This window comes from Xiphophorus maculatus, chromosome 16, assembly GCF_002775205.1.
Source record: "Xiphophorus maculatus strain JP 163 A chromosome 16, X_maculatus-5.0-male, whole genome shotgun sequence".
In the NCBI taxonomy this organism is placed as follows: Eukaryota; Metazoa; Chordata; class Actinopteri; order Cyprinodontiformes; family Poeciliidae; genus Xiphophorus; species Xiphophorus maculatus.
In genome coordinates this window covers 12,256,878-12,276,624 of record NC_036458.1, presented here as the reverse complement: position 1 = coordinate 12,276,624, position 19,747 = coordinate 12,256,878, and the positions used below count along the sequence as shown (strand labels likewise).

Genomic DNA, 19,747 nt, shown 5'->3' with positions numbered 1-19,747 from the left:
ACTAATATATTAAAAATTATTTGATTACATAATGGATATGCCTTGAGTTTTTAAATTTTGTTTTTTTACAGAAATTAGATTGAGTTTGTAATCAACAGAAAACATGTAGAGAACGTTCATTTTCCAAAGGGAGTTATTTTTCCAAAGTACAGTTGGCTCAAATAGTTCAGATCACAACATATTCATGCATTAAAATTGCTCAATTTATTTTCTTTTTTGTTAAACTGAAAAGCATATCCTCCCTTTAAATGTTATGCTTCGTCTTAGTCTATTGTATAAAATCCCAACAGAGCACACTGTAGTGTAGTGTTTTTGTTATGGAATAAAATATGAAAAACCTCAAAGTGTGTTCTTAATCAATTACTATCTATAATCAAGAATAATAAGAAGAGTGGAAATCAGTGGGACTCTTGCTGTCAAGGAATTTGATCAGTTGGGTGTCAAATGTTGGATTCTATTTCTGAACCTTGTGGACGCAAAATGAAGGTTTTAGAGAATAAATTCACTTTTTTTTTTAATCTTCTCAAGACCCGTTTAGATTTTATTTTTAAAGGATGTTCATCTTAAAGCTGCCGCTGGGTGTCTCACTTCATGGGGAGACAAAGTTGAGAGCTTGCCTCTGACAACATGCATTCACCAGAGCATGCCCTAGGTGTCTTCTTCCAGCTGAAATGACAGCCTTTTTGTAAGTTGCTTAGACATCTTCCTGTTCCCGAGAGCTCAACGAGCCTACCTTGGATGACATTTGAGGGGTTTTCAAGCCTCTCAGCAGGAACCGGTCAAGCAGCGAGCGTTTGTGATGTCTTCGGAGCAGGAAAAGATCAGGGAGCGCATTAAAGCGCTCCTGAAGAAACCTGGGAATGGAAACTGTGCCGACTGCGAAGTTGCAGGTGATTTTTTGGAGCCGATCCGAGTCAAGCTGGTTAACAGTTTTTAGTTATTGTCAGTATTGTATATTGCACAGGGGAATTTTCTTACGAGTGTTTCTCAACCGTGCTAGCGGGCTTCTTCTTGAGATGCTCTGACTCACAACGTAAGAGAAAAGCATAGTGTCACAATTACTATTGAGTTGTTTTTCTTAAGCAGCAACAATGTAGACTCGTTTCTGTCCTCAGTGACACTGCGGTCAGGACATGATGAAACTAAGCGTTGACTCAGTCAACATCCTTTCTGCAGCAACACGCTATTGCGTTTTATTTATTCAGGCGTGTATCTTTATTCAAAGTTTTCCTATATTTAGGAAGATCCCAAATACATGTAACTACATACAAACATCCTTTTTATCTCATGTGCAACATTATGTCGTTTTAGCCAACTTTTGAAGAGGGATTGCTATAATGACAATTCTACACACATTTTGTTAATAATACAAATGTTACTTGTGAGACATGTGTTTGCATTTTAACGTTAACTGTTCTGATTACAAACAGGTCACATTGTGTTTGACCCCACAGAGGCCTGTTTCATTACCCACTTTCCTGTCTGACTTTTCTCAAATAAAAGCCACTAGAGCCAATAAAACCTTTAAAAAAGGGAAGAAAAAGAAAGATATTAAATAAAGTTAAGTACATCCAGCTATTGTAGCAGCAGAGTCTGCATGGATGACACTCAACATTTATCCTGCCAAATATTATGTCTATACAGTCATTTGCGTTTGGGATATTGTATGCAATGACACTTCAATAACGAGAGTAGTTCAAGGAACTATGCTGCTCTAAGTAATGACATATTTGATATTGTCATTAGCTAGATAATTGTTACATTTTGTTATTTAACAATTATGTTTTTTTTATTATAAAGGATGGTATGTCTCACAAAACAATTTAGCATTTAAATTATTAAAGAAAATGCTGTAATTCATACATAAATTTGTAACTTTATTGTTTCAACGAGATGTACCGTAGTTTTCTTTTTCACTGAGCTAGCTGTGAGTTCTGGTTTCCTCTAGCATGTGGTTACACATCCTGATGATCACAACTACACTGTTATGCTTGGTGTATCAAACTTTACCTCATGTGAGACATGAGCAATCAAGCCTAGTTTATAAATTGTAGTTTCTTCATTTGCTGAAAATGATTCCCAAAGATCTAGAATTTAGAGTTTTGTCATAAAATTATATTTTTTTTGTTTATGGAAGAATGCTCTTAAAATTTAGCAGATTTGTTTGCTAAATGGAGACTGATCAATTTACCAGTTATTATTAGCATTTTTAGTAGATCCAGTTAATTGCATCCTTTTTTTAAATGCATATTTAATGCAGGAAGTAAGGCTCTTGTTGTTTGCTATCTTTATTCTTTTTCAGTCCATTGTGTCTGCATGGCTTAGCCATGTGTCTGCATCACAGTCTTTATTTGTGATGGTGTAATGGTGCACACCATTTTTTTTCTAGAAGCCCACCTGTCAATTCAGTTCAAGTTTATTTCACCAAGAACAGCCCATTAAACAATGCTACATGTTTGATTTGTACATAGGTTTTCTAGCCAAGGGCTAATTTGCAAACCCAGTCTTTGGTTGAACCTATAAAAAAATACCCTCCTGACAAATTTAATTTCACCCTCAACTAGTAATTATTAGACTCAGTCTGTGAGTGAAGTCACACCTTTGCTGCAAGAATTTCTTGTTCAGTGTGTATGTGGTGATCACAGTTGAGTTGGTTGCTTCTATTTAGCGATCTGCTTCCTGTCTACTTCACATGTGTGGAGTGCAACAAGGCAGTTATTTAGGCATGATGCAGAAGAGTAAAAAAACAACTACAGAAGTAAGTGGAAAGATAAACAGTTCTATTTTTAGACATACCTACCCTACACTGCTACACCTTGTATGTAATTTTTGGCTGAAGAATCTCCTCAAAGTGTATATACTAAACTTTTGATTTTCATATTTGTTATGAACATACAGTGCCTTATGAATACTGTATCTTCATAACTCTAACTTTTTCTTTTACGACTACAAACTATCACTGTCTTTGTGTTAGTTTATCACAAAAGAATCCAGCTAAAAGTTTGTGTTTGCAGCATGAGAAAATGTGAAAATGTTCTTCCTGTCAATCTGTTTTCCCCAAAGTCAATTTTCAGCTTTAAAACTATCACTCATTTAACGTAAACAGTTTCACACAGCATCATGCCCTTTTTAACTGGTAATCATGGATATTAATACACTGAATAACTGATTGAAATAACTTTAATCATCTAGATTTGAACATTTTAATTTCTGAAGACCAGGGTCTTAGGTCTTTGTGCCATAATTACACATAAGGTCACAAAAGACAAAAATGATGCAAATGCAATACTTTAGTTTTGAGAAATTTCAATATCAACATGAAAACTTGACCTATATATAATAAGAATGATTCTTTATTTCATTCTTGATATAAAGAATTTATATTAAGAATACCTTTTTAGCAGGAGTGCCTTGCTAAGAAATAAGCAGTAAAGTGAAGCTATACTATATTAAAAAGTATATTTAACACTTTTGTTCTAGAAGGACTACCGAATAGAAACATACTTTATATCATCACTACATAAATCACCTTGGCCTTTTATCTTTGCTTTCTTTTGTGTGTTTGCGTCAATAGTTTTGGTAAGCTTTAGCAATAACCTCACTACTTCTTGATGCAAATATGAGATAATTACACAATTCTTTAACTTGGGAAGAGGGTTTTGTGAAATCTTCTTTGTTGTAACTCGAAGGCTTCCGCCGAACCCATTACCTCTTAGAGACAGTGAAATAAACATAACTTCATTGTTACATTTGTTTGCTGAAATGTTCTGGAAAGGGCTTCAACTTGTGGTTGTTAGTGGGGTTTTCAGCCTGTGTTTGGTGAAAGAAAACATTGTGGTTTGGTTTAAGAAAACCAAATGCTTGGCCAACTTTAAATTCAACCGAAAAGTCACAACAGCAACTCTGTTCTGCTCTAATCTGACTGATGAATCCGCAGCAGTTTTACATAAAACTCGTTGTCATTCTCTACTCAACTATTAGACTCCTGTCTCTGTTTACTAATATGATTATCACATCAGTTGAGATTTCACAACTAATTATCTTTTTATGTTTTAATTAAGACTTAGGAAATCTATAAATGGTAAAATTAGGATTGTTTTTACTTTTTGCAGCTAGTTCAGACACAATCTGGAGAGACAATAGAGACTCCTACTGAGGAAATCAGACAATGCATATGATTTATCCCACATGTAATATTCCTCTGCTCACTTCAACTAATTTCTGATATATGTTTTATATTAAATTGCAGACCCAGAATGGGCATCCTACACCTTGGGGGTGTTTGTGTGTCACAGTTGCTCAGGTCTCCATAGAAACATTGCTCAGATAAGCAAGGTAAAGTCTCTAGTGCTGGATCCCTGGAGCTACTCTGAGTTAGAGGTGAGATTTAGCTTTTTTTACTGTTTTACCTTCTGGACAAATCAAAAGACCCAGTATTTCATCTTTGAGCATAAATTATTATTGACTATTCTAATTATTTTTATTGATTCTTTTTTGATTTTCTACTTGCTTAAAAATAGTGTGAACTTGCAATATTTTAATTAAGTAGACTGATGACATCATAGTGCCAAGGCAAAAGATTTTTTTTAAATGTTTTGAGTTGTTTCCTGTTTTCTTAATCTTGTAAAAAACCACTTTCAATATATTCTCAGCAGCAACAAGAAAAGGACATGTGTCACTCTTCCTTTAAGCAAAAACATTCTTTATTTCGCCAAGTTTTGACGAGTTCAGCTAGTGGACGAGTTCCACTAGCTGGATGTTTTATTTACTTTGCTTTTATTAAAAAGCAAACATACTTTTTGTTGTGCCTTTTTTATTTTTTAAGAAGATTTTATTTAATCAGTTAGAAACATCATCATAAAAGATAAAAAAGCAGCCTTCAATCTGCATCAGCTACTGTATTATTCTTGAATTGACACAAAGTCCCTCTATGGGCCGCAAATCGCCCACAGGGCACTCTTTTGACACTTCTGATTTAAAAGAAAGCTTAGAGTAACAGCTGCTTCTAGAGCCTTTATTCCCTCTCAAACTACTGACACTGTCGCTTTCTGCCTCCTACGTTATCACTGTTGCTAGTCAACAGTATCAATTGAGCTTGGTCTAAAAAAAAGGCGTGAGCCAACAGCTGGCCGACACAGCCAGCATCTTTGTTCGAGTTTTCAGGGGCGCTTGTGTGTTTCTAAGATCTTGGAAATGTGCAGACATTTATGTTACAGAAAATGTGCATAAAACAAAATGACTTCTCTGTCTTCATAAAAATGTGAAGCAAAAGGCCGTTCAAAGCAGGAAATTAAATTAACATTTGTGGCAATAGTGGTCCTCCTGTTCTTTTATCTGTGTGGACTCTTTCCGTTTGATTTGTTGTTTTGAAAATGTGCAACATATGTATACATATTTGAGCTTAAAAAACAACAAAGCAAAGATGGCTATAAAATCTTACAGCTGCTGGGAGAAAGGCCTTAGGCTAACACTCCTTTGTGCATTTAGGATGCAGCAGTCTGTCACTGAAGAAACCTGCAAAGTCTGCAACAGCTTCATGTCCATCAGTGATGTTATTTCAGCCAGAGTTCATTTATCTCCCACCCCATACACTGGGTTGAGGGTAGGACAGAGCTGTTTTTCCTGATGAGCTTGGCTAATTGCTTCCTCTCAGCTGTAGATAAGCTGCTGCTCCAACTTATAGCACCATAGAAAATGGCGGATTTTACTGCAGAGTCAAATAAATTGTCCAGGAGCGTCCTCTGCACTCCCAAAAAACTCAGCCTCTTCAGCAAGCAGTTTGCTCTGTCCCTTCCTCTTTCTGTTAAAATGCATCAGTGTTGTGAGTCCAGTCCACTTTATTGTCTAGGTGAACACCCAGGTACTTTTAAGAGTCCATGATCTCAATTCCACTCTTAAAAACAGAGACTTTTAAGGTAGCAGTGCATTCTGCAAGATATTGGTAACATTATTTATGCCTCATATTGTTCCATACAACCAGTGTGTGCAAGTGTGTTGGAAAATTTATAAACTGACTTGCCAAAGAATTCATCATGTCCCTTGAACTTTGTCATATTTTGATACCAAAAAATAAAATCAAATGCAAAGAAATCACCCAATTAGTAGATAGAGTGTGTAATTCACTTCTGGTATAAATACAACTGTTCTGCAAAGGCCTCTTAGGTCTGTTTGAGAATATTGGTGAATGAATCTTGACAAAGAACACAGAAAATGTGGTTTAAATGGAGCACTGTTTATGCCCTCATCCAAAAAAATGTAAATAGAATGGCACAACTGTAAATTTACAAATGGCCATCCTCCTAAAGTAACAGGTTGGGCAAGGAGAGCATTAGTCACACAAATAGCCAAGAGGTCCGTGGTCTCTTTGGAGGAGCTGCAGAGATTAAACAGCTCTAGTGGGAAAGTCTGTCAGCAGGACAACTATTTATCATGTTCGTCATACTTCCATTTTTTTAGGTAATATGACAAAATGTAAAAAAGTTCAAGAGAAATTAATGGTTTTGAAAATCACTGTCATATAAAAGTAACAAATAAGATGAAGGATGTCATAAAGCAGCAATATTGCTCTTTCAGAGGTAAAACTTTCTGTTTCCCCCCTTATTCATAAGGTGAAATATTCTGCTTTTGTTGTTATTTTCTTCTGTATTACTCAATGCAAAGTCTTGCCATTTTGCTCTAAAATTATAGCAGCACTTCACTGAAAACAAACCTTTTATTTCAACAGTATAGCATGTTGAAATACTGCTCAATTTAGAAAAACAAACAAGCAGGGCTCTTGAAGATATAATCCCAATAATGAAGGACAAACGTTTCTCCTCATCCAACCTCAAAATCCAATATGACTTTGTTGTGGTAATATTTATCATACTCTACCATTAAGGGGTTTAATGACAGTGGCCCATTTCAGTATCGCAGCACATATGAACTCATTGTAAGTTAACAAGATCAGCTAGCTAAGTTAATGTTGCTCAGTGTTTGCTATGTGGTAAACGAACTCTCATCTTTCTTCTTTATAGTTTATAGATTCTGTGGGGAATAATGCTGCAAAGGCCAAATATGAACAGATAGTACCTGCCTTCTATTATCGGCCCACGTCTAAAGATTGCATGTAAGTAGTCCTCCTTCTATGACCCTCTTTAATCTTAGGATTTTCTGTCCTGTTTGATATTTGAGTTCAAACTTGTACAAGTAAGACAATTTTTTTTCACTACACATTAGCATAAAATTGTTGAAAGTTTCATTTTTCTTGGATTAATCCCTGGTCTGAATAGCTTTTGTTTGTAACGCAGCATCACAATGACACACAAAGTAGTGAAATCTGACCATTTTCATTTCAGGTTGCATTACAGTGGTTACAGCTTTTTATTCTAAGCCATTTTTAATCAATAAGCAATTTATTTAAGAGCATAAAGATTTTTAAAATGTTAAACTAGATTTTTTTAAAAGCAGGCTCAATTGAAGTTCTTTTTTTATCTCAATGGCCACAACCATGTTTGACCGAACTAGGACAAGTGGGGCGTATAATGCTGTAGATGTTGTTCTAAATTGTTATGTGATTTTCTGTATGAGTCATTAATGCATTAGTTAAATAGTTTTGGTAGGCCGTCACTCTAGAGAAAGTTACCCACTGTTCTGTTTTCTCTACTTGTAGACAATTGCTCTAAATTTGGTTCTCTGGAGTCCAAGGTCCTTACAAATGACTTAGGAACCTTTCCAAAACTGGAAAATGTCAATTACCGGTACTTACTTTTTGTTTCTATTTCTATCAGATTGGAACATGTCTTGCATTTTGTGTTTATTATAAATTGTCAGACAGTTTATATTTAAGTTTTACTTGAGTTTGTCATTAATGTAAAGGCCTGGTTGCGGTGAGTGGATCTGAACAAAAGTATTTGGTTTATCACAATTAAGCGGGGCAATTTTTGACACATGGCTTAATTAGTTTAAAGAGCTTTTTGCCATTAAGAATTTAAATTTTAATTTGAAAATTGCTGTGTGGATTTATTCAGTTTGTTAATTGATGATCTGAAACACTGAAGTAGGACAAAAAGGTGACTAGTTTATTTTCACAGCACTCTATTTTAAAGCTTTCTGAATAATAAATGTACTGCTGCAGACAAGCTTGCATTACATTTTGTAGACAAACATCATCTTCTGTATTGGTCAGTGCTTAGGCATAATTGGTGACTTCATATTTAGAGTTCTGCTGAACAAAAAGATGCCATCTGTGGTTTTGGTTTACCAAGAAGACGTGTACAAACTTAACAGTTATAAAGTTTGTACTTGTAAAACCATGTGTATTTAGAGCTAATGTGTATTTGAACTTTGCAACCTAAGTGAAGAAAAGGCTTTAATAAGAGGTAGCTGAGTTTAAAAACACATGCAAGACTTTTCATTTAGATTTCTTCTTCTTCAGAAACTAAATTGGAGGAGTGACATCAACCACAAAAGATCACCTCTTCCTCTTCAGACAAATGAGATAAACAACCATTAATCATTTACCATTCACTGTGTTCTGCAGGCTCCTTCGGGACCAGTGGATCCGAGCAAAGTACGAGAGGAAGGAGTTTATGTGCGTAGAGAGGCAGGAGCCCTACTCTGCAGGTCAGACTGAAATGTATCTGTACAATTAAGCATGAGATGCTTGTTGAGTGCGTTGGAACCAAATTGTTTGCATCTTGCACAGCAAAACAGATTCAGTGGTGAATGAAGTCCCAGCATCATCGGCAAATGATTAACAGTGTTCTTGGTTGCAATGGCTGACACAAAATGAGAAGCTACAGGGAAACCTTCGCATGCCAGTGTTGCATTTACTAAATTAGTTTTTAAAATTTCCGTTAGAGTTTAATGACTGTGTCTGTCTGTCTATGCTAGATAGCCAGCTAGCTGTTTCAAAATTGCTAAAACCTTTCATACCCATTAGTGTAATGGAGGTAACACTATTCTAAAGGTACAGCCTGTTAAGCAGTTAATTAAACAGGTAATATTAAACTCATTGTGGTACACAACAAATGCAGAATGCCAGTGATGTTACACAGTTTTTAAAATTTATTTAGCTTGTATATTTTTAAAGTAAAATAAATCTGTGTTATGGTAAAGTTTTTGTGTTTTTACTGAAAAGTTTTAAGCTGTTAGCATCTTGTGGCTTCTATGTATAATAAATATGACAAAGGATTATTATTATTATTAATAATTATTATTTAATTAATTAATTATTATTTTTTTCTTTTTCAAACAGTCAGGTAAAGTATTAAAAGTCATTAACACAGTTTAAGGAGGAAAGAATATGCACATGCACTTTTCTGCCTATTCTGAGCTGTGGTTACTAAGGGTGGTTTTTATCAGCTTTAATTGACCATTTCCCTTGGTTTCATATGTGCAGGAAACAGGAAGCTTGCAAAATAAAGACAGTTGAGCCTGCCTTCTGGCCATTTTTATCTAACTTTGCAGTAACAATACATAGTTTGCATCTCTGAAGCTGTTTTTCATGTAACAAATGAACACTTAGCACTTCCCAGCTTAAATTACTGGTACTGGAAGTATCAGTAATCAGTGTAGAATGCATTTATTCTTCACACTACAGTCTAAAGCATCTTGGATTAGTATCATGCATAAACGTAAATGTATGCATGTAAGGACTAAATGTCTGATTTCAGTTTCAGGTAGAGGATTAGAAGCTGCTATCAGAGTCTCATGACTGCTAAACACTGTGTCTTGCTGTCTGTGGCTTCTTGTTTTACACTGTGCAGAGGTTTGGGAGCATGTGGCTACGTGCCTTTGCCATTGAGGAAGAATGCCCTCTTTGTCCGCAAGCATTCTGGGTAACTTTGTTCGCAGAATTTAAGCCCAATACAGTAATGGAACCTGCAGGCACAAACTGGCATAAGATTATTATCAATGCATGTGTAAAATGTGTGAAAATACCACTTTTACAATATTAATATTAAATAATTATTTAATATTAATATTATAATATTAATATTACAATATTAATATTGTAATATTACTGTGGTGCATGCTGTGGTGGCGCAGGGGGTTAGCATGCCCCACGTTTGGAGGCCTTAGACCCGCAGACGTCGCGGGTTTGACTCCCGGTCCCGACGACCCTTGCCCCATGTCCTCCTTCAAAAATGGCGCCGGCTCAGCTGGCTGCCTGCAGACGCAGCTCCCGTCGTGTGTGTGTGTTAATCTGTGTATAAAAAATTCTTGCTGTAACTGCGAAATAATTTCCCTGCTGGGATGAATAAAGTAATTCTTCTTCTTCTTCTTAAAAAATATATAACACAATTGAGGAAAAGCAGCAATTATTCCTACTGCTGATAAAATAACATTTGAAATTTGAGAAAGTAACCTAGGCTTTTATTACATCCCACTTGGATTATTGTAATTCTATTCTGTTTTTCTAATCTGATCTAACATCACACCTAAGCTTACCTTTCTAGTATGGCTTCCTATTTGATCCAGTTCAAAGTTTATTGCTTCTTTTTATTGCTTCTTTTTAAAAGTCATAGTGATTTAGCTCCAGCATGTTTGTCTAATCTTTTGCACTCTCACGCTCCACCCAAAGCATTAAGGTCCGCAAATCAATTGTTGAATGACATCCGTGGAACCAGACTCAGAGGTAGAGCAGATGGAGCTGTAGAACAACCTTCCTCCGTACCTTAAAACTGCACAGACTGTTAGTGATTTTAAGAACAGCTTAACAACAAATTTCTACTCCATTGCTTTTAGTTCTAGTTGAGCAGAATACATTAGGTTTTATTATGTTATTTTATTTTATTCACTTAAAAAGTTTCAATATCTTATGTTCGGCTGACCGATTTATCGGTGCCGATTTCCTTAATTTTGGGAGATTGGTGATCAGCTGATTTTCACATATGAGCCCGATCTTATCCACCAATCTTATCTAGCTTGGCAAATGTGTAAGAATCAACCACTGTCCTTTTGCTCTCCAATGAGAAAGATTTGACTGACAGATCAGCCCTCCAAGTTATGTCTGCACGTTTATAATTAACAATAGTGACCCCACTGTTTCCTACTCAACAACTTTCTTGCTATGTTGAGCAATATTTCAGACAAAAAAAATTGGTATTGGCCAAAAATCAGAATCGGCAGATTACGGTTTCTAGAAGATCGGTAATAGGCAATCGGCCAGAAAACTGCAATGGGTGCACCCCTACTTATGTTTTAATGTAGTTTTAATTTATTTGTCAAGTTGCTGGTGAGTTTATGCAGCACTTTGGTCAACTATTGTATTAAATATGCTATCAAAATAAGTCTTTATGTTTAACTTTTTGGCTAATAAATTGATAAATTGTTCGAAACAATTTTTATCTCTAGAAATTTCTTTGGTATTTCTTTGGCATTTTATTTCAAGGACTTCACCCCATTGGAATCATTTGATTTTCGTGGTTTTGAAATTGTAACTTTGTAAAACCTTGATCTAGCTTTGCACTAGTACAAAAACCAGTTGGTTTAGTTGTAAATTCACTATTTTATTTTCAACTTCTGCCAGTCTTGAACTTTGTCACTTTTCTGTGTTGATGTAATTATGACTAGAGGGACCACGCCTCTCTCTCTGGAACAATAATAGCAGTCTGTCCCATGAATCATTGATAAAGTCATTGCTCAACAAGGCGTTTACTGCAGCATGTGGATAAAACATGGTTACTTTTTAACTGAACAATGAAATAAGAAACTAATGAGAGAGATCTCGGACAAACTTGCAAAGCAAACATCGATATCTTCCTTCCTGGTGCAATAAGGCTGTTCTTATTATTTATTGCATTCTTCTTTATTCTATCCAAATGCAGCATGGTGATCTCAACTTTATAGGGAAATGCTTCTCTAGTATAGTTTCTAGGTGAGGAAGTGGTTTAGTTCAGTTGTTTCTCATGTTGTCTACTTTCAGAAAATTCCTGTGAAGTATAAAATATAGCTATAGAACTGTAGGTTGGTGTAGCCACAAGTTAACTTTTATAGTGTTAAGCTACTTTTGAATATGTAAATTAAACAAAGTACATTCTAAAATATACAATTAGAATCATAGTAAACCCAAAAAGTAAATATATAGTATTTATTAGGGAAAAATTGTGCTTGCAATCAGTGCTGCATCCTGCATCGATCAGCACTTTGCCCAGAGAATACGAGATGTACTAATATTATTATAATTTGAATCTGCATGTCTGTATTCTGATGTCACGCATGTAAAAATGCATGCATAACAATGCAATGTGTTCTCTCCGATAATGGCTAAATATGGGCATTGTGGTGATGTGGTGAGTATCAGGAAGAGGCCCAGGACTAGATAGACAGATGAGTCCGATTGTGTGTGTGTCGGCGTTTCTGTGTGTGTGTGAATTTCAAAAAAGGTGATGAATGTTCATTGTCTCTTCAAAAATTTAAAGGCTCAACTCCTTCAGTTTTTCTGAAAATTAAAAGCTTTGCTGAAAACCTACTCTGCTGTTTTTTTTTTTTTTTTTTTCTTTTAAATGCCCTAGTGTGTGTGTTTATGTGTGTGTGCTTGCTTTAGTGATGTTCTGGCTGGTTCTGGAAGCAATCAGTTGAAGTTGAATTATTTATATCTTTTAATAGCAGATGCTCTTCCTCCCATTGCTGATTAAGGTTTACAAGACTGACCACATACGCTAAAAGGGTGAATGTATGACATGCGCAGACACACATACGCCAAAAGCTGTCGTTTTTCCGGTTTTTGTTTAAACTTTGAGGGCTTTTTTTAACTCGATGTGCTTTTCACGCAATAGTAGCAGACTGAAAACATTTCAGTACCATCATGTACTGTATCTCATTGAAGAAACACTCTCACAGATGTAAATACAAGCAAGAGCAGCGCAAAAAGCAGAAATTGCTGCTTTCTTTTTTACTTGTTGAGAAGAGAAGATAATGTTCCCATGTGAGTATATAGTGTCATAAATTATGTTTATGATCTTATCCACAATACAGACAAGAAAAGGAGCCCAGTACAAGGAACATGTTCAGTTGTCACATTTCAATGACAAGAGCATTGGCAACCGACCCACATTTTCCTCAGTGTTTTTTAATCATCACTCCTGACCTCTTTTAATGGGCTTTTGTTCTCACCAAAATGCATATAAATTGTTCATAACAATATCAATAAATGCTTAAAAGAACATCACGTTGTAATACTGCATGCTCTGATATTGCACTGCCATTGTGAATAGATATATTGACCTACAGGTTTGTTGAATGAATCATGGATCAGCTAAACAAAAAGAGAGGTTCGGTATGTGTATTGCTCCATTTGTGTGTGTTTTGAATCCTTAATTACAGAGAGATCTTTGTGACTCTGTTTTTGGCAGGCTACAGGGAAGGATGCTTATGGAAAAGAGGAAGAGACAACGGCCAGTACCTCAGTCGAAAATTTATCCTGACGGAACGTGAAGGTGTGCTGAAATACTTCAACAAGCACGATGTGAGTTGGTTTTTTTATGTGTTTCTTCGCACAATGCCACATAGGAAATTTTATGAACTAAATGAGCAAATTCAAGTCTACATAATGTTCAGGATGGGTTCAGCTATTGCATTTTTATAAAAATTGTTTTACATGAAATTGATAACTTAGGACTTAAAAGCATGATGCCTTACCATACTCCTGTTTTTCTCCCACCAGGCCAGGGAGCCCAAAGCGATCATGAAGATCAGCACAGTGAATGCTACTTTTCAGCCAGCTAAAACTGGCATTGCCCATGGGCTACAGATTACCTATTTGAAGGATAACAGCACCAGGAATATCTTTGTCTATCATGAGGACGGCAAGGTCAGCATGTTTCAGTCAGAATTCCTTCAACTCAAACATTTTAAGCCATAATAAATATCATGTACTGTGTTGGAGTCATCTGTGTCAAATGTGACAGAGGGAGAGCTGGAAGTGACTTGGTTTCTGATGCTTCCTGATGTTTTGTCCTAAAGGAAATGGTTGACTGGTTCAATGCAATCAGAGGTTCAAGATATCACTACCTGCAGGTGGCATTTCCCGGTGCTCCAAACTCTGAGGTGAGTATATGTTTAGTATATGTCTGCAGAATTCATATGATTACATAGGTATTTCTAAAATGATATATTTTCCTAATAACTTTTACATTTCGAGAGTAACTTTGGTAGCAGTATTTGGACTGGAATATCTGAAAACCTCTGCGTCAAGAGCAAATGTAAAATAATGTCAACTTGACAGATGAGGGAACAAAGACTGAACCTTAAACATATTGTATCCTGTAGAGGTTGCTAAATATTCTATTTTAATTGGACTTTTTCTCAGAGACAGTCTAACAGATTTAAAAACATGATGTTGCCCAGAAAGAAAAGAAAATCAAAAATTGCATGCATTGAACATCACTGCATCAGTTGTCAAATCCACACTTGTTTTGTTTAAACTGTCAGAAGTCTAAAATTTCACGGTAAACATGTTTAATTCAATGCTGTATTTTGAATTGCACCAAAAAGACATATTTATGACATTGTTGCAAAATCTTGAGAAGAGAATATCATGGAAATGGAATTGCATTTTAAATAGTTTCATTAAAAAGACAGCGTGCCTTGAATTCAACAGTAAAATTTTGGTCATGATCATAGTCTCTATAATATATTCTTCAAAGTCTTGTCAGTTTAATCCCTAGAGGACTAAAAATGAATTAAAATGTGACTAAGTGTAGCTTGTGACATTCAGAACTATGAGTATGAATAATGATAGCTTTTGCAAGTAAAATAAAAACGAAGTAGATCATCTCCAATGCCAGAGCCTTAAACTTGGACTGTGAGCAGAAAAAAAAGGTTTTTATACGATGATTCATTCTTATGTTGCAGTTTATAACTCAGTATATACAGTATATGCCACAGTATTAACAAGGTTGCAGCTGAAACTATTAAAACGAACTATAAAAAGTTTGAGAAGCAGGTGTGAAACCGGGTTGTTACTATGAGAACTGGCACTCACACTTTCTCTCCTATTGGTTATTAGACAGTGTGAATCCTTGACACTGTGATAATGTTATAGGCTGACAAATCCACTGCTGTGAAGGCCATTTTGAAGTTCTTCTAGAGTTCTGTTGCTGCAGGCAAAAAAGTAGAAAGGCCTTTGGGCCTCCTAAGGATCCTTGTAATTCTGACTGCTTTTCACCAAAAGTATCTTTTTTTCTTTTTAAGAGTTTATTTCTTTGCTTTGTTATGTCCCTGGTTAATACCTTTAAACATATACCGTAGTAGATGACAGACATATATGTGGACTTTTTCACATGTTTGTCTCTTTATGACAACAAACTGCACTTTCCTGGAATGGTGTACTATAGAGAACACAAAGTCGTGCACAATTGTGAAATGGAAAGGAAATTATACATTATTCTCACACTGAAATCTGGAAAATGTGGTGTATTTGTATTGTATTGTATTACAAATAAGGTGACTCCCAAAAAGAATTGGTTAATCAGAATTTTGTATGGGCTTTCATATTATGGAGGACTGAATACAAATGCACTCCACAACTTTCAAAAATCTTTTTTTGTGAAAATGTTGAAAATCCTGTCCCAATTTCTTCTTTTTTTGTACAAATAAGTGCTACTCATTGTTGCTGCTATAACAAAATTTCAGCGAAATACTTTCAAGTTTGCAGTCATGATGTTGTTTTTTTCCTAGTTGTTGCCAAAGCTGACCAGGAACTACATAAAGGAGGGTTACATGGAGAAGACTGGGCCAAAGGTGATATGCTTATTCCCAGTCATTAACCCCAATGTAAACTTATAATTGACAATAGTGATGTAAAATTGAATGTATCGATGGTTATGTTGAACCTTTCCTTTTGTCTTATAGCATACTGAAGGCTTCAAGAAGAGGTGGTTTACGATGGATGACAGGAGGCTCATGTACTTCAAGGATCCGCTGGTACATACTCAAAAATTTCAAGAGCAATGCTGTAGTTTACCTCAGTCCCCAGGAGATGCTGCTGTACCTCTTGTTTAGAGTAGAAATGAGTTTTGCGTGAAAGTAGCCAAAATAACTAAAAAGACAAATTTACTTGGTTTGTGGTGCCTAACTTATCAGGACAGCCATGTAGCTTTTTGCATGTTTGCATGTTACCATGTTTTGCATGGTAATATCTGTGCGACTCTTTCTGTGTTCATAGGATGCCTACGCTCGAGGTGAGGTTTTCATCGGCAGTAAAGAAAACAGCTACACTGTCCATCCTGGCCTTCCTGCCAACGTTCAGGGGACCCACTGGCCATTTGGAATCACTATAGTGACTCCAGACAGGAAGTTTCTTTTCGCCTGTGTGACCGCAGAGGATCAGAAAAGCTGGATGGCAGCATTTCAGATTGTCATAAATCGACCGATGCTGCCACAGGAGTATGCAGGTAAGCTGATTACCGGTAATTGAGTGATATTGGTCACTTTTGACTCACAGAATTATTCTGATGCGTTACTTCTGTGATTTTTTTCTGCAGTGGAAGCTTATTTTAAACACAAACCATGATTGTGTTTCTGCTGGAAGTGCATCTCACAGTGGAGGCTTGCACAAAGCCTGGTGTTTGATCCAAAGATGAACATTTGACAGCTACACTTCCACTACACTTCTTGACCCCAGCAACAACAGGAGCCAGACTAATCTTCTCTGAAAAAGTCCATCACTCCGCAACTCCCAGATGCCACAACATATATGCTCCTAATATAACAGGCGCAGTTGTTGTGTTACGTTACGTACAAACTTAAAACGGGACAAAACTGCTGGTGCTTTCATGTGAGGAAACATCAGTGTCTAATTTTCTCAGTTACTTTGTAGAATAATCAATACTGCAATTACTGATCTTTGCTGCAAATAAATTATATTTGGACCACTTAACAGGAATATAAAGACTGAAAGTATAATATCGTACAAGACTAATGATATATAGTCTCACATTTGGATGCTATTTAGAATTAGAATTACTGTACATGTATGAGTGCAATTGTATTTAATAATTTATTTTTAATTGTAGGCTATATGTATTCAATTCTTCTAAGATTGTATTACAAGCACTGATTTGCCATTTTATTTTCAGTTTCTGCATTAAGCAGCTTCATGTTAAATCCAAATTTAACATGCAAGTGGGTGACATGTTATTGCATTTACGTCCAGCAGAGGGGGACAAAATAACATTTTTTTTTTAAAACAAAACTCAAGTCTTCCCTAAAATCTCCAGTGACTCATTCATTTTGCCTAACTGGTGCCTTCAGGGCTCCATCCGAAATAATTAGCATGAACCCTGAATAATAAGGCAAGATAATGTTTTATGATAATCTATGGTTTCTATTAAGATGTATTAACACACTTTTAATATCAGTAATAATATTATTATGGTGCCAAAAACTATCTGTATGAACATGTAGCACAGAAAGATGTTCAGTATAAGACTTCTGTGATGAGAAGAATACAAACAGAAATGTTTGTTTTTTTTAAGAAATACACCTTTTTGTGTTTTCCAAAGAATAGATTTTATTTTAACAGCTACAAACAACAAGTTCAAATGTTCTTAAGAAAACCATGGCATTGTATATCATACTTCTATTTATTCATATTGTAGCACTGAAAAATAAAATATGAAGTAGTCTACTCAGTTTGCATATACGACAAATATCACAAGAGAACAGACATTCACATAAACTTCTAATTAGGGATGACACTGATCCTGATTTTTGTAGTCTCCAACTCTGATGTGAAATATTTAGGATTATATTTTACATATGGAGTCTGATTATTTATAAAGCGTAAATTTTCTTTTCATTTTTCTTTATAGTAACAGCTGTTTTGGTTCATCTTGACACTTTGCAGGACATTATCAGCATGCACCCTCAACACATTTAAAAAAAAACCTTCCAACAACATGTGATCTAAGATGTGATTCAATGTATTTCTATTTCTTGTTAAAGACAACTTGTCCTATCTGATGATCTTGTACTGAAGTTGTTTCTAATCTAAAGTCAGCTCGGTTTTGATTTGACTTGTTGATAATTTGGCTTAAATGATATTTCACTTTGAACTCCAGAACTTGTAGAAAATGCTATATGCACTTGGTGCTTTGCTTTTAAAGTCATCAATTATAATAAGAAGTGTTTCAGCTGATTTCTTTACAAGTCTCTCTTCCTTACACTCAGAGCTGTTTGGGAGTTTCCAAGCATGTCTGACAAAACCACAAGCAGTAGACCAACAGCAGGTATTGGAAGTTTAGTTCCTTCAGGGACTTGGATCAGCAGCACATCCCTATTTCTAATACAACATGTAACATAACACCACAGTAAGTCCCTTTAAGGTACTATTAAGCTTTATTATAATTATTTAAATATGGAAAAAATAGGTATGTACAACCAACATTCTTGACATATTTTAACACCTAATACATAATAGTATTTAAACATGAATTGTTTTATCCATTCATTTCCTATCTCTGCTCTACTTCATTGTCATGGCACAGCAGGTGCCTTTCTCAAATGGTCAGCAGGTGACTGATGGGTTACACACTGGACAAGATGTCATCAAATCACAGAGCCAATGCTTATGAAAAGTCAGACAAACAATCGTTCACACACACACACTCACTTTCTGGGTGATTTAAGTCAACCTGGCATGCATGATTCGGGACTATGAGAGGAATACCGTAGTACCTGGAGAGGACCAACGCATGCACAGGGAGAACATATAAACTCCACACAGAAAGATGTCAGCTAAAATTTGAGTCCAAGATGCTATTGCTGTGAGGCAGCAGGTCTAACCTCTATCCACGGTGCTACCCCAATTAGGCTTAAGATAAAAAAAAAGTACATTAGATAATGACAAAGAGAAGTTAACAATGCAAGATAAACATTTTTACACATAGGAATTTTCAAACTCTTCTCATCAGTAACTTTGTACCAAAAATAGCAACAACAGTTTGCTTTTACTGTGTGATGAAAGGATGCAAGTCCCCAAATGTTCACCAATGAATCATCAAAATATTCTGAATTAGTGCTGGTAAGTCAACCCGACCCCCTGGAGCCTGCTAAAAGACGTCTATGGTCACTGAAACATGTACAGAAGAAACATCAAAACACAACTAGATTTAATAATCCACAACATTCTAACAAAAGCTGCCAATATAGATAAAAATAATGAGGACATGTGGGAAATAAGCTGCCTTGCAACTAAGCATCTTCGCAAAAGAAAAAAAGAATCATGTTGTGAATAAATTAATTTGAACAAAAATAATTAGTCAAAGACAGTACAGCTGCCTTGAGAAGTAAAAATGTTCATTTTTAACATGGATCTAACTAAGCTGTTCTGTCTTATATGTTCAATCTTAACCTTGGTCTCCATTCATAGCTAAAGAAACAATTAGGTGAGTAGAAGAATATTAAAGGATTTAAACAAGAGAAACTTAATGTCAGGAAGATTTTACAACTGTGGAGACAACTCATCGTCCTTCATAAGTCCAGAAATGATTTCCAACATTAAAATGACGGTTAATCGGCACATGGACACACATTTTCAGCCATTTAGGTCCTGCAGCAGCCAGCGCCCTTCATCTCCTTGTTCACGTACTCATGCAGCTTAAACTTTTCACTGGAATCCTTCATGGACCTATGCTTCAGCTCCCTAAAGTGAAACAAAAACAAAAAAGAAAACAGAAAGTAAAACTGCTGTTTTACTTTCTGTTATAGAAAGTAAAGCTACTGTTTTACTTTCAATGTAGTAGCTCTTCTATTCAAT

General features: G+C 35.7%; 2 protein-coding genes across 2 annotated transcripts in view; one reads left to right on the top strand and one right to left on the bottom strand.

The window, feature by feature from the left end:
• Positions 1 to 606: 606 nt before the first annotated feature.
• Positions 607 to 18,841, top strand: LOC102232906 (arf-GAP with dual PH domain-containing protein 1-like). Its single transcript, XM_005809301.2, has 11 exons — positions 607 to 890; positions 4,250 to 4,380; positions 7,017 to 7,108; positions 8,522 to 8,604; positions 13,341 to 13,453; positions 13,652 to 13,798; positions 13,951 to 14,034; positions 15,667 to 15,729; positions 15,841 to 15,912; positions 16,154 to 16,382; positions 16,473 to 18,841. Exons 1-11 carry the CDS (start codon positions 800 to 802, stop codon positions 16,499 to 16,501), a joined length of 1,134 nt encoding a protein of 377 aa, XP_005809358.1. The 5' UTR covers positions 607 to 799; the 3' UTR covers positions 16,502 to 18,841.
• Positions 17,910 to 19,747, bottom strand: part of LOC102233168 (ras-related protein Rab-26-like) — a 51,605-nt gene continuing 49,767 nt past the window's right edge. Inside the window, exon 9 of the mRNA XM_023349345.1 lies at positions 17,910 to 19,633. Within this exon, the coding sequence (XP_023205113.1) occupies positions 19,534 to 19,633 (100 nt within the window). The 3' untranslated portion in view covers positions 17,910 to 19,533. The remainder of the gene's footprint in view (positions 19,634 to 19,747) is intronic.